This window comes from Triturus cristatus, chromosome 8 (assembly GCF_964204655.1).
Source record: "Triturus cristatus chromosome 8, aTriCri1.1, whole genome shotgun sequence".
In the NCBI taxonomy this organism is placed as follows: Eukaryota; Metazoa; Chordata; class Amphibia; order Caudata; family Salamandridae; genus Triturus; species Triturus cristatus.
The window spans coordinates 605,924,655-605,948,322 of NC_140591.1; the positions used below are offsets into that span (position 1 = coordinate 605,924,655).

Sequence of the window (23,668 nt, forward strand, 5' to 3'; positions counted from 1 at the left end):
ATATACATTAGCAATAACCATGTCACTGTATGAAACTGGACCCTGACACTGTTGATGTCAGCAAAATAGTTGGTACTTTTTAGAGCTGGTGTTGGACATCACAATAATTATGGACTCAGTATGTTCAATTTCCCATTAGTCCCGCCACCCGCTCCAAAAAACTCTCTCCGTGGAGTAGATTGCAATTTCTTTGTGGGAGCATCTCTTGGTGGTGGGATGGTAGCTTTGAGTTTACCCATGCATTCTATAAGTAATGAGGGTAATGAGGAAGTGGGCCAGGACAGCAAGAGCCAGAATCAAGGAAAAGGGACCTGCCCAAGCCTCCTTCTGCTTCTGTCAGACCACAGCTGGGCCTACCCATTACCTGCTGTTTGCCTGACCTTTCCTCAGGTGTGACCCACTCTGCAGTTATCCTCCCTGAGTTGATGGTGGGTGGGATAGAATAATAACAGAGACTGACTCTCACAGTCACTGCTGCGAGCAAGCAAATTTAGCAAGTGAGGCAAATGCAGTATCAGATACAAACACTTATTTTTTTTAAGTGTGAAATGAGATAATTTGCATATTGAACAGTTTACCAGAAACCATCTGAAGAAGATGCCTCACCAACGTTGGAATGCTTTTCTTTTACCATTAAATGCCATATTCAATTTTTAATAATGGGAAACATCGGTCCATTGTACTCTATGGGCCCAATGAACAATGGTAAACTGAGACAAAAGTCTACGTTTATGACTTTTGGTATTCACAAAGGGCATTTACTACTTACTACTCGTAAATGCTCTTTGTGAATACCAAAAGTTAAACTTTACGACTTTCAATATTCACAAAGGGCATTTACGAGTAGTAAATGCCCTTTGTGAGAACCGACAGTCATAAAGTTAGACTTTCGTCTCATTTTACCTTTGTGAATCGGCCCCTAAGTCTTTACTGCAATCCCTGTTTCTGCCTCTGTTTCTGTTGGTGTTTCAAAGCCTAGAAGCTATCTTTATCACAGTTGTTTGCTTTACTAAGAGCATTAAAATGATATAGTACATCACGAATCCTGATATTCTTCAAATTGGGAGCAGTTTGGTATGCAGTTTCTGAGAAAATGCTGACTGATTGAACCTGGTAAAGGTTCAATGGGACATCTTCTCCCTTGTCTACTCATTGAGCAATCTTCACTATGTTTTACAAAGTTCAGAGCAGATTAGTACAGAGAAGCCCAGGATATAAGTTTGAAAAAATGGCTCAGAAGACAGAATCTTCGTTGCAAACTGAAAATAAATACAAACATATTTTGCATCTGTCTTCAGTGCATTTCTAGCTTTGAATTAAGCACTAAGGTGAAAATTTATGAAAAAGTGGCGCATTCAGAAAGTCACCTTGCTGCACTGCATCACTGGGAAAAGGCAGGAATGCACTGTATTTAATGCATACGTTGCATTCCTGACTTTTCCACATGCGCTGGCCCTCAATGGGCTGCCTAGTGCCAACACAGGCCCCGTTGCACCATGGTGCAAGGGTGTCTGTGTTGGATGCAGGATGGGACACCTTCCTGCACAAAAACAATGCTGAGAGGCATATTCCTCCATCTATGTGTGTTGCAGGATGCAGCAGAAAGAGGAAGTAACAAGGAGAAATAAAGATATTTCTCCTAGTTACGCCTCTCCTGGGAGGCGTATCTTTTTGGCGCATTCCCAGCTTTACAGGGTCTTGTAAATCTGGGAATGTGTCAAAAGCCATGCTAGTTGCTTAGGAACACCTATGCAATGCCCATGGCAGAGTAACACAATGTAGTGATTTGTGCTGCTTTGTGTTCTGCCAGATTTTTGGAGCCACTCAAAACCTCACGAGTTGGCTTTGCATGTCTTCAAATATCTGAATTAGAGGTTTGCGTCACGCATGTACAATGTTTTATGGTGCAAATGTGACACAATCGTCTCATAAATATGCCCCTAATTGCGGTCTCTCTTTTTCCTTAGACAAAACAATAAAACATGATGAAATGTGGTACCCATGCATACAAATGGGTGCTAAATCATTTGTGTGTGTGCAATAAAAAGGAACTGGAATGCAAGTCCAAAACCTTGGCAGCAAAACCAGTGCAAATGGGACGATAGAGGTTCTTGCACCTATTGCCAGGCGTTATTCAAACCTCTTTGTGTCGAAAATCAATCATCAGTTTGTATAATGTAAGCTACAAGACATTAGGCAATTTTGACATAAACACGTCAAATTTAGTAATATCTGGGTACCCAAAGTCCTAGAGAAATCAGATACCTTGAAATCATTTGCAAAATACTAATATTTCCCTTCTATTGTCATTAAACTAGTTTGTATGTTTCAGCAGTGTTGTTTATATGTATCAAAACTATTAAATGAGTTGATGCAAAATTTGAACTAAATCTTACCTTAAAGCAGTTTTTGAATCTTGTGCTCACCATATACAATGCAATTGGATTGATGCATGAATTTAGAGAAGCCATATTGATCCCAATGTAGTCCAACAAAAGAAAAATGCTGTAGAAATACAAAATGGAACACATTATAATAATAAACCTTGAAAGGCCGGTTGTGGTATGTGGTTGTGGTATGCCAAGGGAAGCATGAGTAGGGGTAATTTTAAATCTCTTTTTAACGCTGAAGACCGTCTACAATGTCTTGGGTTAGCAGATAGCATACTACTCCTGAGCATTGCATTCCTTTCTGATGATTGCCAGGATCAGTAGCTATACATCTGTGTGTTATTTTGGTAATACCTGACATGTCCTGTAAAATAAGAAAACGATTCTGGCAACCTTTTGCTGCTTTGATTGGACTTGCACTAATGACTGGTGAAAACAAAGGGTCCGATTCACAGAACAAACTTAAGACAAAATCCTAAACTTAGTACCATTTTGGTATTCACAGAATGCACTTACTACTTTTGCGATTCACAGAATAAACTTACTACTTTTGCTATTCACAGAATGGATTTACGACTACTAAACTTACGTCCGCACTCGGGCCGGAAATTCCGGCCCGGAGGCGGAGCTTCCAGCCCGGAGGCGGAGCTTCCGGACCGGAGGCAGAGCTTCCGGCCCGGAGGCGGGGTTTCCGGGCCGGAGGCGGAGATTTTGGCCATGGCTAAATCTCCGCCACTGGCCGGAATCCCCACCTTCGGGCCGGAAACTCCGCCTCTGGGCCGGAAGCCCCGCCTCCGGCCCGGAAGCCCCGGCTGGCCAGAATCTTACAGGACTCAAGGACACTGTCCCTGTGTCATGAAAATGAATTCAAAAATATATAAGGGGGCAAGCTGAGCACACCCTGACCCCAAGCGACATGTGGGGGAGGGCAAAGGGACCCTCGCTTGGCTACAATATTGACAACATGCTGTAACAGCCACTACAAATCTCGGGGCAAGGGCCCCCACTGAAATGCATTGTAGTTAATGGCATGCTTTGAGAGTCACAAAAAGGAGCACATACATATAATGGTGATAACAGATTTTAATAGCTATATCAATTATTTGTTGGTGGTAGCACACTCATATTAGGAACTGTGATGTGTTCTAAGGTGATTTTTCCCAGTGAAAAATACTGGTCCTCTGCTGGAATTTGATGAGCCATGTTTGAGAGAAAACTATTTCCTCTCATGAATTTCTCACAGAGGTTATGGAAGGAGCTCCAGAAGCTAACATGAGAGCGCATTTTCTATAAATTCACACTATCTTACTCAGCTGTGAGAATAAAATCTGATATTCTGAGTAAACCGTACGTCCAACAGCACCAGCGGTCTGTCACTTGACTCCCCAGTGTTCTACTGCAGCCTCCCACAGGGTTCTAATGAACAACTTGAGCGCAAACATTCTGTAGTTATCACATATATGTTGCAAACCTGAAGCTAGCTTGATTGATTCAAAAGCTGTAAACGTTAAGCAATTCCTTTACAAAAGAATCAAATGGAAAGTTTTTTTGTCATAGAAATTATGGTTAGGACTCTAGCAAGCTTAAATGTGGATTTTCTATGAGTATTCAAATGTATTTCTCAACCATGCAAGTAACACAGACAAAAACAAGTACTTTGAATACCATCAGCAATATGTCAGTTAACTCCCCAGTGTGCTACTGCAACTACCCACAGTGTTCTAATAAACAACTGCAGCATTAAAATGTGTCATTACAGCAAAAATATGGCACACCTGAAGCTATCTTCATGGAATCAAAACTTAACGCATTTTCTTTAGAAATGAACAAAATGAGAGGTTTGTTTTGTTACAGAATTTATGGTTAGTGCTCTGGAAAGCATAAATTAGGACAAGCAGGTGGCAGGGACAGTGTAAGCATATTGGGTTGCAGAGGGTATGAGAGAGGGGGAAGGCACACAGACAATGGAGGGTAGAAGAGAGGGTGACTGGGGCAGCAAGCTAACCATGTGGGCAGGCTGGTGTGAGAAGCGGAGGGCAGGAAGCAGGGAGCATGGGTATGTACATGGAGAATGGAGTTGACAAAGACTTCTATGTATAATAGTATTAACATGATAATACATAACATGTATGTGAAGCTGATTGCATTTATTCTAACATTTATCAGTGTAGGCCTTGATTTTAAAACAGCTGGCTTAATTTTGCAGCCATCTTTTAGCACACAGCCATATTTTCACTTCTGTTTCTCCCAGCATTCAGACTATTCGTGCACAAGCAACTTTGTAAATAATGTTTTTGAGATGTAATGTCACTTTCCCACAATGAGATTCTATTGAGTACTTCTCATTGTATAATAATAACAATAAGTAACACAATTTTTAGTAACTACTGGGGTGTCTAAAGAGCACCAAGGATGGGAAGTATATTATTTGAATCTGTGGGTTTCATTTTTATGCGGCATCTTAGTGATGGGCTTTTTTTATTTATGTTTCCAGACAAATGCATTTAACCATAGACATTTCTACATTTTTACGTTTTATTACGTTTTCAATTAATTTTACACTTTGACTATGTATTAAATAAAAAATTGCAAATGCCAAAAAACAGAACTGTTGGATTTGTCAAAGCTTGTCTTCTTTCTGCCCTTCACTCTACTAGACTTCCGCTTCTACTGTTATGGTTTTCTAAAACTGTTTTGGAATAACTACTGCATGATGTTTCGCCAGAAAAACAGAGACGTATGAGATAATATCTCATGGCCAGTAGCTGGGGATGAAGACACTTTCAGCTTTGTCAGGCATTAACTCATTCCTAGTTTCTGAATTCTTTAGTTAGATTTTTAAATTACATTATCACAAACATATGTCTTTTGAGCGGCAAACATTTTCCAACTATGAGTTCAAAACAATTAGACTGAAAATTCAACTGTTTTCTAACAGACCTGCTTTTAGGTGATTGATGGGCAATTGTTTTCAATGGTGGGCAGAAATTACGACACTAAAGTTGCAGAGGGCAATAAGAGACTTAGGTTCTAAGATAACAATCAGTTTTGAATTCTGAAAATCAGAGGTTTTGCAACTGCAAAAAGGGAAGTTGCAACACTGCAGTCCAGGGATTAATTAAGTGCCGGTTCTCCGCACAGGCACTTAAGTGTCAGCACTTGGGCTTATGACAGTCTGTCACATGGAGGCTCTGTCTGCCTAATTTAGGTATGAGGAAAACAAAAGCTGTTTATTCATTCAATATACATTAACAATGACTAATACCCACCACCCAAGCCATTCTTACAGCTGTGGGGGCCTGGAATAGTATTGTCACACTTGCAATGTAAGAGTGTGATGGTTAGTAGTGGTGTTGGTACTGTCATTGGCAACGCTGGCAGGGGCAATGGCTGGTGCAAGGTGCAGTGTGCTCTTGATGAAGGCCATGACAAGTATATTTTTTAACAAATTAAGCACTGGTATAGGGACAGTGTAAGTTGGAGATGTCTTTCCTACTCGCAAAGTGCACTTTGCTACTCATAACGCGCGAAAATGATAAGAGGCAAGAAAAGGACATTCCTTGCTTTGCAATTTGTTATTGAATCTAATCCAGTCATAAACCATTGCTCAAATACCGACTCCCTATAGGAGATTATATTAATATGCAAACTGGTCCAGAGAGGCTAACGCTCCTCCAAATCCATACACAGAATACCAGTATGTGTTTTTCGAAACAAGCCTCAGGGGATGCCCTATAAAATGCTGAGATGGAGGAGGGCCTCCAGCCCTGCATTCGCAGCCATATGAAATGAGTCGCAAAACAAATCCTGTTGCATGTGTATCAATGAGGTTGTAAATTGCGATTTTGCGCTGCAGCTGATTTGTGCATCACTTCCAGGGCAAAATGTCGGTCAGGACTCAAAGCAGTACGTGTGTAAAAACCACTGGCTGTTTTGTGACGTTACATTATTACATTGTGTCCATATTTCGGTCTGGAACAGGTATTGAGCTTTTACTTTTGTGCTGATTATATTCAATTTGTACCACATGTTGGTCTCACCTTAACAGATCACATCTATTGGGGTCCATCTGATCGTATATCGTCATCTTCAAAATCCGGCTGAGATGGAGTGGAAACCAGCAGAGGGCAAAAACAAGCACAAGACAAAACACAGTCTTTGCCACTTCACGTCTCTAGGGGAAAAAAATATCAGTGTTAACAAGAAATTATAATGTATCTACTCTGGAAAAACAGTCCAATGTTAATTATGCACCTACCTGTTCCTTTAATACAGCCGAGATTTTTTTTTTATTCTGCCTTTATTATCAGCCACATTTTTGCTTGCATTGTAAAGAGCCAGCAGAGATTTGACTACAAAGTAATTCTGATAACAGCAGTGTATACAAACTGCACAAATATATCAAATCGTTCTTCCCATCAAGAAAATATCATAGGTTTGCATTCATTGATGTGGTGCAAGAGTAAAATATGAGTTTTCTTTGTTCCTGTGATGTTGATGAAGAAAACAGGGCCTGAATTCAAGTTTGTCAGATAGGGAATTCTGTCGCAAATGTGAAGAAGTGTCCTGTCTGCCAAACCCTAGGTCCGCCTATGTCATTTAGGGATGCCCGTGTTAACAGCCACCATCTGCTGCCACCGTCTTTTGCTGCTTTTGGCGGGGGAGCAGGACAGGACTACAGGTCCCAGGCTCCCAAGCGCTGACCCTGACGCTGGTTCGGACGGCTGCACCACGCGCTTGGAGGCACAGATAAAATCCTCAGAGGGCTCCCGCAGCACGGGACGTGCAAGGGCAGGCCCGTCCGAGCCCGTCAGAGGCCGAAGGAGGCCGGGCTGGGCCAGGCTACCAATATCCATAGAATTAGAGGCGGATAACGACACCTGCTGAATCTGACCTGAATTGAACTGAGCCTTCAAGGTACAGGGTCTGAAATTTGATTGTTATTGTTCTTAATTCTAATTTATAACTAGCGTCCTGTTTATTCCAAAGACTGTATCAGATCGTTCTGTATTGATAGACTCGTGGGGGAGGAAATCAGGAGTAAGCGCACAGGGCAGGGCGTGGTGGGGACACTAGATGCTTCCCTATTAAGGGCAGAGTCAGCTTTAATTCATGAAATTGCCCTTACGGAGTGAAGGCTTTCATTAGATCCAAGTTGTCCCCACGTGAGAGTAAATGCCCCCCCGGACAACATCAATGCCAAGCATAACTCTCCCTTGCCGGGAGACCTCCACTCACCGGCATCCGACGCAGAGGTAGCTGACTGAATTGAAGCATCTGATAGTATCATGAGACCAAATATAGTCACTAGGGGCCATAAAGTTAAAATCAGTCAAGGGACAAACTCAGCACCGCCATGTAAGAAAAGAAAAGCCCAGTGTCCTACTAAGAACATTTTTCCCCCTTCAAAGGTTATGGGACATAATCATATGGCTATGGAAACGCAGGTTTGTACAGGACATTCCTTGGCACCTAAAGACACTGCTCAAACAGCCCCTATCTTAATCCAGGATAATGATAATACGGAGTTCTGGAAAAAGTTGGAAACAGTAATATCAGTCCTCTTGAAACCATTAATGCTTAAATTACCGGCGCTGGAGGCGAGTGTAGCAAAATTGGAAAATCGGGTGGGTAGTCCCCACCTAATCCCCCAAGGGACCTATCAATGTAGTACAATGACCGCCTCTACAAGTAGACCCAAGGGTATAAATCATGAGGAGATTAGAAATAGAAAACTGGGAAATGGGGCGTGTCTCGGCAGTACCAACAAGACTCCACCCTTAAACACAACACTCCGGCTGGGTCAGGATCACTCCACCCAAGAGAACCACTTCCCACCTATAACCAACCACAGCCTGTACAGGGTCTGAATGGAGGCAGTAAGCGGGCGCGAAATACACAAAAAGAGATCCTCCCCACCAGGGATAATTATAAACAGGGAGTTCAGACCCTAAGTGACTCAAGATACCAGAAACCAACTAGGGGTCACTTAGCTGACCGTAGTAATTTGCACCTTCCTCCAGAAGTAACACCATACACGATCGTATTGGCCAATGTTCCCCCCTGTTATCGGGGGAGTTGGAGCATTGGTCAACACTTAGGAATGAGTCTTTGCATCTACTAAGTGCCAGAACATGTATTACAAACCCGCTATTCGCAGAGTTTAAGATGGCTCGGCGGATTGGTTGGGTAGGTAATTCTAAAAAAACCTTAGATGGAGATTGTGTCGTCTTAAGTTTCAGGACTCCAGCTCTGGTTTGAACTATACTAGGTAAGGGGGTGACTGGGCAGTCAGCACATCGGGGATAAACATCTTACCCCTGGGCTTCTCCTACCAACCATATAGATTCCCACAGTATATGCCAGAGGAAGATAGATCAACCGGGTTAAGGCAAAATAGGTATGACATCCCAGTAAGCAATTGTTGCGATATCTTTAACACTCTAGAGGATATCGATTGACTGGTGCCAGGAAATAGCTACCCGAACCAGGACAAGGGCCTATGTAGATCTTGTGGCGACGTAACTCCCCTTAAAGGTAGCACCCTTGATTCGGAGGAACCAGTGCCTAATCCACCACCTATTATATTAGAGTTTTTTGTTACCGTGCGAGAGAGCATATAGTACCTATAGCATAGTTCCAATAGCTGCTTCATGTGAGACCCAAACACGCGTAAAGACTCCCACGGGAAATTCAAGTATATCCCCCATAACCCTAGACCGAAATGGTTCCCTGCTCAACTATGACTGCACTTTGTGCAAGATTATATCCTGGAATATTGCAGGGTTGTGTAATAAGGTGAATAACCAAACATGGTGTGATTTGATTCTAAATTACGATATACTTTGCTTACAGGAAACGTGGACAATAGATCCAATTCACATTAATGGCTTCAAAACACTCCATGTGGCTGCAGAAAAGGGACCACGGGGTACAGCAAAGGGAGAGCTCTGTATTTATTTATCGAATAATGTAGCAATAGTCAAAATGGAGTCAAAGTGGGGGAACAGATATTACCAACTGATCAAATTATACATAAGCCTGACCCATTGTATTATTTTCTACAATAACATTCTTCCAGTGGAGTTTGGAGAGGTAGTAAAAAATATTGCAAGTGACCTAAATGTGGCAAACAATGATAGCCCAAAAGATACCATGATTCTCCTGGTGGGGGATTTTAATTGCCTCCTATGCTCCCATGAGGATACCAGAATCTGTGGTTTTAGTGACGAAGAAGGTACTTGTAACACTCACTTCTGCCACACAATGTCAGGGGAATTGCTTGACAATCTGATGGTCAGTAATGAACTGGGCTTTGTGAACGACAGATTGGCTAACCCGATCCCCATGCCTCCTACATTTAACAGGAGAGATTTATCATCGACTATAGATTTTATACTTGCATCTCGTAACTATGCTTCAAGGATACACTCCTACAAAGTAGGGGATAGCCCCATGAGTGATCATTTTCCCCTTTGCCTAACAATTAGTTTTCCATCACATAGGTCTCAAAGGGTAAGCAATCCCACAGAATACCCAGGAATGGTAAAATTAAAAAAATAGAATGGTTACACATTACGGTGGTCTAAGGTCGACCCTGAAGCAGTTATGAAACAACTAGTAATTAAGTATAAAACCTCTTTCGACACCTGCTTGAGTGAGTCAGCACCACCAAATAGCATATTATCTTCATTCCAGACATTATCAGCTGGGGTAAGGGAGTTATTACTCGTCCAACATCGGAATAAAGTTAGGAGCCATGGGTGGTTCAACAAACAATGCATGCAAGCATATACCAACCTAAAAAATTAGCTACACAGGCAGCCCAGAATCATCGACAATGTGAAGAAGGCAAGATTAGATTACAGGCTGACCCTCAATGAAAGAAAATGCGCTTTGAGAAGAGAAGCCTGGGAATCACTCCATGGTGCGGCACTATAGAAAGATAGTGCCACCTTTTGGCGTGCAGTGAAAACTCCATTCTTAGAGCCAATAGAAATCGCCTTACCTGAGGAATCCTGGGTTAGACACTACTCAAAGATTTATGATGGGCAGGAGCTCACTAATGTAACTTACCCTGCTATCCCAAGAGAGAAGGTGGATAAAGCAGACCTGAAATTCACTCTGCAGGAGGTGGAGAGAGCAATTGCAGCGAGCAAGGGAGGCAAAGCTCCTGGCCCCAATGGAGTACCTGTGGACTTGTTCAAGTCAAACATTGCTCTTTGGGGGACTATAGTAACCCAGGTTTTTAATGCCAGCTGTGAGGACGCGATGCCAAAGACCTGGCGGGAATCGATTATAATTCCAATATTTAAAAAAGGGGACCGTAATGACCCCAATGTTACCGGCCTATTTCGCTGCTGGACTCCTTGGTAAAAGTTGTGGGCCGAGTAATACTGGAGCGCCTTCAATCATGGGCAGAAGATAGTCAGGTCCTATTAGATATACAGTATGGCTTCCAAGAGGGTCTTGGAGCAATTGAGCAGAGTGTAAATCTTGCATTACTTGTGGGGAAATACGCCAGAGTAAAGAAGGGCACCTTGTTTTTGGCATTCGTGGATCTCACGGCGGCCTTCGACTCCATGAGACACGACAGACTGTGGGAGATTCTTGATGTTGCAGGGGTGGAACCCCATATTATTCTTTTTCAACGATATTTGTAAAGTGGTTCTTCAGCTAATGTGCGCTTCGGCATAGGGGGTGAGTGCACATCCTCTTTTCCTATTAGAAGGGGGGTCAGGCAAGGTTGCGTACTGGCCCCCTTGCTTTTTAACCTCTATATTAATGGATTGGAACAAGCACTGCTCAGGAATAATCAGGATTTCCTCTTAGTAGGTGGCCGACCCATACCTGCTCTCCTTTTTGCGGATGACGCAGTACTAATATCTAGAACTCAAAGTGGTCTGCAGAGGGCCCTGGACAGTTTTATAGACTTTATGAAGGATCTAGGTCTCTCAATTAATAAGTCAGAGACATACATTATGAACTGCGGTGGGAGAAGAATAAGGCCAAGGGGCATGTACGTGGATGGGCAGAAGTTAGCTACAACCAAGAGCTTCTCTTACCTTGGTATCCTATTTACTCATTCATGGGCTCAAGCTTTATTAACAAAAAAGTTGGTGTTTGCAAAGACAACAGCTGCCCTCACCTCCTTCTCTAAGAAGCTAGGCAGGAAACCCCCAGCAGAGTGAATTCAGTTATATAAAGCCAAATGTATTACATCGGCAATGTATGGGGTGGGAGTTTGGGGTTTTGTTAATGTCCACCCGATTCAAGTAGTGGAAAATTAATTTTTAAGATATCTTCTATCAGTTCCAGCTGGTACCCCATCCTTTGCTTGCCATGACGAGCTGGGTCTTCCGTTTTTTTTGGATCTCATAAAACTTGAACCCATCTTGTTATGGCATAGGATTTGGCTAAAGGAGGAAACCAATTTAAATAGAGAGATACTACAAGACTGCCTTAAATTAGGGGGGGTTTTGAAAATTCCTTGGGTTAGGCACGTGCGTAATTTTATGACCGATCTAGGGCACAGAGAATATTTTACCGACCCAAACTCAATGCAAGAAATCCCCAGACAGAAATTAAGAAAGTAGGGTCTCCAGCACCTCGGCACATTAACAATGTCAGAAGAGATTTTAAAGCCTAGCGTAAAACAACATCAGTTAATTTTAACCACTTTTGACATTGAACCATATTTAACATTTGTACCAGGTGGTTTTGATAGGCGGCTTTTAACTTGGTTCAGGCTGGGTACTGTTCATAGATTACTGACTTTTCCAAGAAAGAACGATTGGTCGTGGTCATTGCAACCCTGTCCGTTTGACAATCAGGCTGAGCAGTCCACCATACACATATTTTGTACATTTTATATAGCGTTAAGGAAAGTGTGGACTCTTCCACTTTTAAAACAACTGGGGCTAAGGCAATGCCGCCCGGCCTTGGTCAAACTTCAGTTCTTGGAGAACGAACATGTAGCTTGGCGTATGGCAATGTTCTTGAAGAAAGTACTGCATTTTAGAAAAAGTATGATATGTTATGAATTATAACCATGATGAATTATTATGGAATAGGCAATTGCCATTTTTTAGATTGATCCTTATCACTGTTGTTTTTAACTTTTATATTGAACTTTATATTTTTGTTATTTTTCTATGTGTAACATTGGGAATTGTATGTATTTTTATGAATGTTTCAAGCTTTTATGATTGTTAAAAAATGCAGTTGAATAAAGCTTTCCTTGACTTGACTTGAGTCAGAAGAATAGTAAGTATTCTTTCGATGAATCCTCAATTTGCTCAGTCGATGGAGTACTTTCTTCAATGAGTATACTAAATGGGGTAACCCGTAGGACCACTGGACCTGGGTAGACAAAGGTACAAGAAAAACAGTCACAGTGGCTGATTGCTTATATATTTATGTATATAGAACTAAATTCAAAACCACTGAGTCATTCAAAACATCACAGCACAGAATGATGATTTACTGTGATTTAATATTGCATCACAGTGAAATAATCAATCAAAATATATAAATATGAAATAAATCAACATTGGTACACATCGGTGCTCAGAAAGGGAGGGAGGGGGTGGGTGCTCAGGGAAAATTGAGTGATTGTGTGAAGGAACGGAAAGGCAATGTGGTTCAAAATACATCCAAATAGTTTAGAACCAATCCAGTCTTTAAATCGATGAAACAATCAACGATATAAACATAACACTCTAGGCACAGATAAACACGTCTCTGTTGCCCATGTTTGAAATTGATACAAATATGTCAACGTTTCGACCCCTTTTGTCAAAAAGGCTGCTTCATCCTTATTATGGAGTCTTCATCAGGACTCAAAGAGATAGTGTGGGAGGGGTTGGAGCACCATTAGCAAACAGCATAAAAAATCTGGCTGTATTTTCAAAGTGTAGGCCGCTTTGGCTCATGTAGTATGGAATCAATTCCCATTTAAATTAGGAGAAGGGTGCCAAAAGTACACCTTGTTGTCCAAAAACAGTTGATGAGTAACCAACGGCAAACTACGGTCTGATTCCAGGAAGCTTTGCTAATGGTGCTCCAACCCCTCCCACACTATCTCTTCAAGTCCTGATGGAGACCCCATAATGAGGATGAAGCAGCCTTTATGACAACAGGGGTCGAAACGTTGACATATTTGTATCAATTTCAAACGTGGGCAACAGAGACGTGTTTATCTGTGCCTAGAGTGTTATGTTTATCTCGTATATTGTTTCATCGATTTAAAGACTGGATTGGTTCTAAACTATTTGGATGTATTTTGAACCACATTGCCTTTCCGTTCCTTCACATAATCACTCAATTTTCCCTGAGCACTCTTGCCCTCCCTCCCTTTCTGAGCACCAATGTGTAACAATGTTGATTTATTTCATATTTATATATTTTGATTGATTCTTTCTCTGTGATGCAATATTAAGTCACAGTAAATCATCATTCTGTGCTGTGACGTTTTGAATGACTCAATGGTTTTGAATTTAGTTCTATATCAGTAAATATATAAGCAATCAGCCACTGTGACCATTTTACTTCCTTCAATGGCCAAATGAAGTGGGGATCATCGCAGGAAGGACTTTACACCATCAGCCCTATGTAAGGTGTATGGCGTAAAGTTTGTATTTTCCCGTCAGTCACCAACAGGAAAAAAACAGTGGGAAGGGATTGGAGAAAGACAATACTGAATCTCACATCCTGGAAGAAAATTTCCTGGGTGGGGAGGCCATTGGTATGTTGTTTTTCATGAAATAAACTCTCCCTTTGGTAGTTTGCTTTTGAAAAACAAAAAACGTTTTAAAAGTTTGATGCCGGGCCAACATGGCTAAAGGTACTGTCTGTCAAACTTTCCTGCATTGACAAGGACTGCCGTGACAGTGGTTCCTCTCAATGTAGAGAGATGTCAGCAGGGCCCGTGGACAGCTTTGAATTTGGTGGGCAAATGTCCCTAGGGATGATGCAGGTCAATCAGGCCTCTAGTTATTTTCATTGAGCCCCATACCATGAACTCCTCCCCCCCCCCCCCCAAGGTGTAGAAGTAACAATGTACATGAAGTGGAATCACTGAGACCGCCAATGCACTACTGTAGGAAAAGTCATAGGCTTGATTCTCAAAGATTTGACTGTACTTAGGTGTGCCTTACTGTTAGAAAAATGTTGACTTACTTCTGAACTCCAGGTGTAAGCCAGGCGTACACTTGTCTTACTCCTGCAATTAAGGAATACGCCAGAAGTACTACAATAGTGAACCATGGCTATTCATAAAAATCATTATGAATTTGGCCCTATGTTTAAGTTTTTTGTGGGAACTAAGGGTGCCACTTACTGCAACTGCATCCAAGTGCATTCCAGTGACACCTGCAGAGACAGGGGCTTTTGCAAAATCAACTCATTGGATGGGCATCAGAGATGTACCTTCCTTATGGTCAGCGACACTGGAATTATTCAGTTAGGTGGCCACAGCATTTCCCACATAATCTTGGATTTTATGTATTTGCCACAAAATTCACCTTCTGCGCATGATTTGCACATTTCACAAAAAATGTTTTTTTTATATTACAGTGATCAAAAATTACTATAAAAGTGCCAAAATGGGTTTCTGCTCAATGGTAGATTCTTTGCCAATGCTATCCGATTACCTTCCTGTTGCTGATTGCTGCATTTGAGTGTTAAACCGGTATTAATGACGTACAACTTTGCACAGATAGTATTAATAGGTGTAGGAATGGCAAGGTAACGTAATATAACTGTCCCAAATTGTGTGGCATTATGCCGCAGTATTTGCCTTTTCTTGCAACATGATTGTGCCAACTGTGCCCCAACACGTGGTCCTTCAATGCAGCATAATTCTAGAGTCCCTCTTTATGCTCCTCTAAGGGAAATCAGAGACAGGAATTCTGCTTTCTAGATTTAATTGAATTTGTACTCCCCGTAGCCTAAGTGTAATACAATTGTAGATCGTTGTGCCTGGAATGAAGACACTACTTCCATGTAAAATTAAAGATGTGCTACCCTACATGCAGTGCATAGTTTCCATTCACACAAACAGAGGACACTGAGCCGCAGTACACTGATAAATGAGATCCTCTTAAGGAGCACTCTGCTGTGAAAATTGCTTCTCAAATGTCACAATTGTAAAGTACTGTAAATGTAGATTGGAGGTGCAATCCATAATTTTCTGTTGAAATCAGTGGATGTGCGTTTGGGAAATTTATATGACTGCCCCCCCCCCCACCCCCTCCCCCCACCATGACATACGTTTATGAGCATGGGAAGCTCATGCAAACTATGCAACCTATCATCTGATCTTAAGCTAAAAAATAAAACAAACACACTGCTGAAAGTATAGGTAATTAAGACTATGTTTGGTTAATGCCAGATGGAAACGAAGGCTAGAAAAGCCAGCTCACACAGTGCCACCGTGCGTGACATGACATCAACTCCCTTCACACAGTCCCCTGGTGAAGAGACAGTCTGATAGGGTGGCAGGGAATGTGAGCTGGATAACGCTGCATTGGGTGGGTTTCTAGCTTGTCTTTGGAAGATTTAAGCAGCCGATGTCCAGTAAGAGGTGTGAAAACTTTCCTGGGCATCTACACCTATCTAAGCAAGTGGTTGTTCTTGTGTTTTTTGTGGTGGGCAGGTTTTTGAGGTGGGATGGAGGGTTGTAGTTCTTGGAATGAAGTCCCTTCCTCTATAAGGCTCCACCACTTCTCACACTGTGATATTTTTATGCCGGCAGGTTTGAATTGTCTTCTGTTTTTTATTATGTTTCTTCTTTTGTTTACAATGGTCATGCATGAGGGAAATATCCCATACAGACATTTTGTACAAAGTTACCCTTTACAGCAATCCATATATAAACACTTAGCCAAAAGGATATGGGTGCTGTCTTGGCGCGTAGCTCAATATTTTATTTCAGTTGCTTCCTAATAGAATCCTCAAATAAACCTATATTTCTAAATTATACATTATTTTTAATATGCATAGTATTCCAGAACATTTACCCCAATAAGTGCACCAAGCTTAGGAACAGTGATAATTTAGTGTAGAGTGGGTCAGATTGGATTTGGCCAGAAGCAACCTCTGTATCAAGGTAAATGCTTTGGCACTGTGGTCACATCACCACTGCATTATACTATTGCAAGAACCAGAAGCATATTCTTTCAGAGAGGAAGAATAGCACTGAAAAATTCACATGTACAAACAAAAACAACAACCTTTACCCCAGCTTGCAGAGAGACTATGTGAGGTTCCTAATTTTTAAATTGCACTATATTCTATTGTGTTATGTGGGAATTTCTTTAGAACTGCTGGGGGGCTTTTTAAAACTGAAGTATTGCTGCTACCTTTATGTTGTGTTCCTCGGAGTGTGTTATACTCTTTTAGTTTTTTAAACGGGACTCGCTTGGTCACTGGCGGCCATTTTAGTTCGGCCACGGGCTGCTTGTGGTCAGTGCTCCAGTCGCTGCACGCCGTCCAGCCATAATCCCTACTTAACGGGCTCGGATCGGACGCGCAGCGCCTGTGAGGTTCCTAATTTTTAAATTGCACTATATTCTATTGTGTTATGCGGGAATTTCTTTAGAACTGCTGGGGGGCTTTTTAAAACTGAAGTATTGCTGCTACCTTTATGTTGTGTTCCTCGGAGTGTGTTATACTGTTGTAGTTTTTTAAACGGCCATTTTGGTTCAGTCACGTGCTGCTTGCGGTCAGTGCGCCAGTCGCTGCACGCCGTCCAGCCATAATCCCTACTTAATGGCCACGGATCGGACATACAGTGGACGCGCGCAGCTGGCATGCCTAAGGCGCACCTAAGCCAAGCCCGTCTGCACCCGTCCATGCCCAACTGGGCCCAGGGGTCACAACCCCTTCTCAATTTCAGGAAATTCGGATTAATTACTCCTTTAAACCCCTTTTAGAGCTCCGTTGTTGCCAACGAGCTGATTATGTGCAACTGTGCCCTGCTACTACTGAGACTACGCTGCATAGCTGTGATAAGTGTAGCTGTATGCTGGACCTTCAGTCCCATAAAACTCAAAATTTTCTCGATAATTCCCCGCATTACAATAAGGCACAGGACCTTAGAAGCCCCAATATTATTAGCTCAGATTTTACTTTTTTTAACATAAACTGTTGCTCGCTTCCTAAACACAGAGCTGACATCTTTGATCCTTTAATCAGTGCGCACCCGAACGCCATTTTCTTAACTGAGACCTGGCTTCACGGGAGCTCTGGCCCTGATGTAGCGGCTGCATTGTCAGCTGATTACTCCATTGTAAGAAGACACCGTAAAGCCAGAATGGGTGGCGGTCTTGCAATTATTTTCAATAATCGGTACTCATGTAAATCTGTTAAACTAACCCTCAAGGAATGTGAGGCTATGCTTTTCCAATAAGCCCTGACCCCCCAGTTCACCCTCTAAGGTATGCTACCCTACCGCCCCCCCCTGGGCCGGCTGGCCCTTGGGCTGCCTCTCTTCCTGACCTGATTGCCCCTCATCTGCTCGGAGCAGCTAATTTCTCGCTTGTGGGGGATTTGAATCTTCACTTCGATGATCCTACTTGCTCTGTTAGCACCACCTTAATTACCGATTTGGCAGCCATGAACATTTTGCTCCAAAATAATGGCCCTACCCATGTGGCAGGTCATCTATTGGATCCTATTGTTTCGACCCTTCCTGATGTATGTTGCTCTCCTGCTCTCCCTGTCCTTTAGTCAGATCACTTTTTGGTTGGCTTTAGGGTCACGTTAGACTTGAATAACTCATTTGCTCCCATTGTAGGTAATAAGTTTAACTCTAGAAACTGGGGGAAACTAGATATGAAACTTTTCAATACTTTTTTAACCGACAATACCCCTTCCATCAACCATGTCTCTATGACAGACCTGGAGACGGTTAACAACTGGATCTCTAACTCTGTTGATACTTGCCGCCCCCCTTTCTCTCAGAAGGTGGAAAATCACCGTCCTCCTGCCCCTTGGTTCTCACAAAATCTGAAAATAGAAAAAAGCAATTGTAAAGCGTTGGAAAGGTGCTGGAGAAAGGACTATGCGCCTGAGTCAAAAATTGCTTATAAACAAGAAATTTGTGTATATCACTCTCTTTGTAACACTGCCCGGGCGGATTGTGTGAGTTCCACCATCACTAATGCCCAAAACTGCCCTAAAACTCTTTTTAAATTGGTGAAGGAACTTTCCGGCGCAGTAAATCAAGCTCCCCTTCCGATTCTTACGGAATCGCAATGTGAGGATCTTGCATTGTTTTTTTAAAATAAAGTAGAGAAAATGTACTCTGCATTAAATACCACAAATGCTACTACCATACAGCTAACTTTTGCTGTTTCCCCACCATCTAAGACTGACTTTCAGTTGGAGGCTAAACAGGAGACTTGTTTGAGTAAATTAGTTCATTGGCTTCCGCTTGATATTTCTTTTAGTTAGATTTTAGGGAGCTTGAAATCTGGTTCTCCCTTAGACCTGCTTCCTGTCGCCGTGTTACAGAAAACTGAGTTACCTGCCATGAGGTTGATCATGGAGCTACTGAATGCATCTTGGCAGGAAGCCGTGATTTCACCTGAGGGGAAACATGCTATGATTCTTCCACTTTAAAAAAAAAGCAAATGCTGATCGAACACAGCCGTCTAACTTCCGCCCCATTTCCCTGCTTCCAAATTTTTCTAAAATTTTAGAAAAACATGTGAACGTGCGATTAACTCAGTACGGCGAGTCCCATGGGCTCTTACATTCCTCTCCATCAGGCTTTCGGAAAGGCTTTTCAACGGAAACCACGCTTCTGGGAGTTACTGAGATGTTGCGCAGTCGCCTAGATGCAGGTGACACTGTGGCACTCATACTATTAGACTTGAGTGCCGCCTTTGACACAGTATCTCACACTGTGTTTTACGATCCATTGACGTGATTGGTCCTGCCCTGAAATGGCTCGCGGATTTTTGGGAGGATCGTACGTATCACGTCTTCTCCTCAGCCGCAACTTCCAAAACCCACACATCCCCTTACGGGGTACCACAGGGCTATATCCTTAGCCCTTTATTATTTAATATATATGTGAAACCTTTGGCTGACATCGCTGCTGAGACAGGGTTGGCAATATTTTCTTACGTTGACGACACCCAAATAATCTTCTCCCTGTCCGTTGAAGGAGCGTCTAAGCCATCATCTCTCCAAGCCGGGTTATGTAAAATTGCATGGTGGATGCAAGCCAACTCACTAAAGCTTAATGGAGGGAAGACCGAGGTGTTGATATTGGGGAATAATAAAGAACTTTGGGGTCCCCAACATTGGCCGTCTGAATTAGGTGCCCTTCCTCAGCCCACCCACCAAGCCCGTAATCTAGGTTTCATTACGGATGATCAGCTTTCTATGAAACACCAGGTGGTAAAGGTGGCAGCAACCTGCTTTTGCATCCTTGGATGGCTCAGGAAAATTCTGTGGATGCTGCCAGTCTCTACTCAAAGAACTGTAATCCAGGCTCTTGTCATCTCACGCTTGGACTACGGCAACATCCTCTTTTTACGAGCCAGCAAGGATGTGATACACAAGTTGCAGGTTGTACAAAATGCTGCAGCCCGCCTACTTTGCCACAGTCCAAAAACTGACTCCATTTCAAGCTCTTTACATGAACTTCACTGGCTGAAGGTTGAAAACCGCATTAAATTTAAAACTCTAACCTATATGTTCAAGATTAAAAAAGGCAAGGCCCCGGAATATTTCAACACTATTGTCCACCAATATGCCCCATCACGTTCTCTCCGTTCATCCACTCAAAGGAAATTTACGGTTCCTAGGCACAGATTGTCATGTGTGGGTGGCAGATTCTTCTCATGCCTGGGACCCACCCTGTGGAACTCCCTTCCTCTGCCATTAAAGAAAGTGACTACTTTTGTCCACTTTCGTAAACTACTGAAAAGTTGGCTATTCAATCAATAAGCTCCTTCCCTTTTTTTCTTTCTTTAGTCCCTTCAGGCTGTGCCGGGAAACCCTTGGGTAGCTGTGCGCCTTACAAATTCGAAATAACATAACATAACATAACATACAGTTGCCTCATCCACCTTGACATGCTAACTATTGTGCCTGCCAGGACAGGGTCGTGCAGTTGCATTTTAGTGACAGCTTTATTCCCCTGCCTGATTCCAGTTCAGAAGGTCTGCGGGCATCCAGGAACCCTGGTCACAAAGCATTGTAATTTCCAAAATAATTTTTCATGAGAGTCTCCAAACTCCAGAACATTTAGTATGGTCCTACTCTTTATCACCCCCCCCCCTTCACTATAGGGTAAGTCTGTACCCAAGGCAAACACAGACCCATGCCATTTATTTGGTTTGATACAAAACTCTACTCATCACATCACTTTGAGGAACCTTCATAGATTATCTATCATGTTTATTCTATGTTAATAATACTTCTGCACATAGTCAAGCAAGATGTGGATTTGTTTATTTCTGAATGATACTGTTCTTGAAGAAAACCTGCCAAAGGTCCTAGTGTAAGACTTTTTAAAGTAAGTTTCACTTGCATACCGTACTGCATAATGCGCAATTGTTCACTGTTGTTTATGTAACTCGTTTGTTCAGACACCTCTGGATGATATTAGATCCGAAGGGATGAATCAATATTCATGTGGCGGTTTAGTCTTAAGGTGGTAGGGTTATGGAATGTTTTGAAATTCTGTAAGATGATTTGTTGAAAATGCAATTATTTGCTCATACCATGGTGGCTCTGCTCTAATACTTTTCTATGGAGAAAATGGCTATATAAACTCTTGATTTGGGGGGTGAACCAGAACTCCTTAGAACGGTGCTTCCCAAACTTTTTAGTACCATGATCCAATTTTTAGAGCGACAAATGTTTGCGACCCACCTAACATTAATGGACATGACGCAGGCGATTTTTTTAATGTAACTAAAGCATTGTGTAGTAGCACACTGTCATTTTTAGACAGCACATTTTCCATTAAAATGGCTACTAAATTTGCCCAGACATACAGGGTCTGATTCACAAAGAGCCTCCATAGTTGTGGTGGAGGCTCTACAGTCGTGGCGGAGGAGCCAGATCTGCGGAGCCCTTGTCTCGACTGCGGAGGCTCTTTGTGAATGATATTGTGTAAAAATCGAGTTTCATTAAATATTTATCATTTGTGCATCACCAAGTAAAGTGTCTTTATTTGTTGTGATCCTATTAAAATCGTTATTTCCATCAAACTTAAAAATTACAAAAACATGTGCTTCATTTTTACTTTCCTAACTGCTAAATGTGTACAGTTAATTTAAAGGTATTTACATTTTGTTATGTGTTACAAAACAATGACATCCAAAGCCTTTCCTATGCCTGTACCCAACCGAGATTGTCACAGAAGTCAAATACTTTTCTTTCTGTGACTGCAAAGCAAGAGGAGTTTCAAAACAAAAAAAACAACAACAAAAAATCGTTGGCGCGAGGAAAGGAAGATGGCGGACGTTGGTTCGCCGCTGAAGGACGCCTCCTCCTAGTGCTCCCCCTCCCATCGCTCTGACCACCGATTGATGGCTACGGCTCTGCCTTACTAAGCGGACCAAGATTAATGGCATACTTAGATGGGCTGCAAGCGGAGCGGAGGTCCGTGATGAACTAAATTAATATATCGAGTGATACAAAAAGCGGAAAGGAGCGGATCGTAAGGCACTCACCTGATGTGCCGCCTCACGCAAGTTAGCGGTTCTGTTTTCGGCGCTCGCAGCGCGAGGTGGCGTGCAGGCTTCGGACCTGCGAGGAAGCTCCGTGGTTCAGTGCGAGGTGATCAACTCCGTGTTGCTGGAATGGCCCCTCCTCGGAGCACCCGACGAGCCCAGCCTGAGCACGGCGGAGAGTCAGTGGCTTCACAGGCAGCTGCTGCAGGGACCAACGAAGAGGAGGAGCTAGCAGCTATCAGCAGCAACAGCAACGGTAACACCCAGCATAACCCTATTCAGGTTCTCAGTCGAGATAGGGGGGGCCGCGGTAGCGGGGGCACCCTTGCAAGTGTGTCACCAAACATTAACACTAACACCAGCAGCCTTGGTAAACCTATTATGAACTTTTTGAAATCTGGTCAAGCTACTGTTCTTTTACAGGCTATCGGTTCGGAAACCTCCACTCCGGGTTTTCCTATAGCCGAGGCACTCAACGCTGCAGTGGAGTGCGGGATGGCTAAGGATGTGGGCGAGGTTGGGAAAGTCGGGAAAACTGGGCTATCTAGTACCGACCACCCCTTAGAATCTGATGACTGGCCACCCGGGAGTGTTGAGGACGCAGTTTTATCTCCAAGCATATCTCTACTTCACGACTATACTCTGGACTATGTAGCGGAATCTGAGTCAGAGCAGGCAGAATCACAGCCCCAAGTGGGGCCGTCTAAAATTGGTAAAACTAAAGGCGTTAAAGCGTGTGGAGGTGGCAGTAGAGGTGGAAAGGGCCGTGGCCACGGGAAGACACAAGTAGCTGGTGCTGTTGTTGGAGGCAAAGGCGCTACAAGACCTGCTGTTATTAACTCCTTAAAAAAAAAGGATTTGGGATCAAGCCCTCTACGCAAATGGGTGTCCACAAAAGGAGAAGTGAGAACTATGGTTGCTCGATTATCTAACATTGGTTTACCTGCTAGCCTGGGCAATTCTACAATAGGCTCGGCAACACGGTCGGAGAGACCTAGATCTGCTCCTGTCACTCCTGTAGAGCTACCGATAGTGGTGGGAGCAGGTCAAGCCCCGATAGCTCAAACTAGAGATACTGTGACTGATGGTGTAACATTCTCTATTCATTTGGAACGTACAGAGACCTCTACAAGCCCCATTACTCAAATCCCCTCTGTAATAACCCCGGTTTCATCCAGTGATAAAATTTCAGAAAGGTATGACTCAACTAATACAGCAGGGGGTCGGCAGCCCCCCTCAAACTCTTGGATTCTGGGTCTGGCATCCCCGACACCAGTGGGCTCGCCAGTGGAAGAGGCAGGTGAGCACGTCAAGAAATGCAGTAGCGGAGTTTCGAATCCTAAAGTAGCTCTGTGTCCTGAACCCACCCTATCTACTGTACTCTCAGTACTGGCAACTCAACACGAGGAGACACAGCACTACTTTCTTCAGGCCAGAACGGATAGGCAGGAGATCAAAACTGCTCTGGAGGAGGTTGCCGTAAAGGTCTCAAATCTCGGTATTGAAGTCTCAGACCTTCAACAGCGGGTTGCCGAGGTGGAGGAGGCTAATGCTGCCGCCTGCGCCACGATTAAGGCT

The 23,668-nt window shown here is 42.9% G+C and overlaps 1 protein-coding gene across 1 annotated transcript in view; it reads right to left on the bottom strand.

Moving 5' to 3' along the window:
- The window catches only part of EDNRB (endothelin receptor type B), a 138,994-nt gene that overhangs the window by 8,967 nt on the left and 106,359 nt on the right, over nt 1-23,668 (bottom strand). Inside the window, exons 6-7 of the mRNA XM_085622076.1 lie at nt 6,431-6,564; nt 2,397-2,505 (exon numbers count right to left, since the gene is read on the bottom strand). Coding sequence (XP_085478202.1) covers nt 2,397-2,505; nt 6,431-6,564 — 243 coding nt within the window. The remainder of the gene's footprint in view (nt 1-2,396; nt 2,506-6,430; nt 6,565-23,668) is intronic.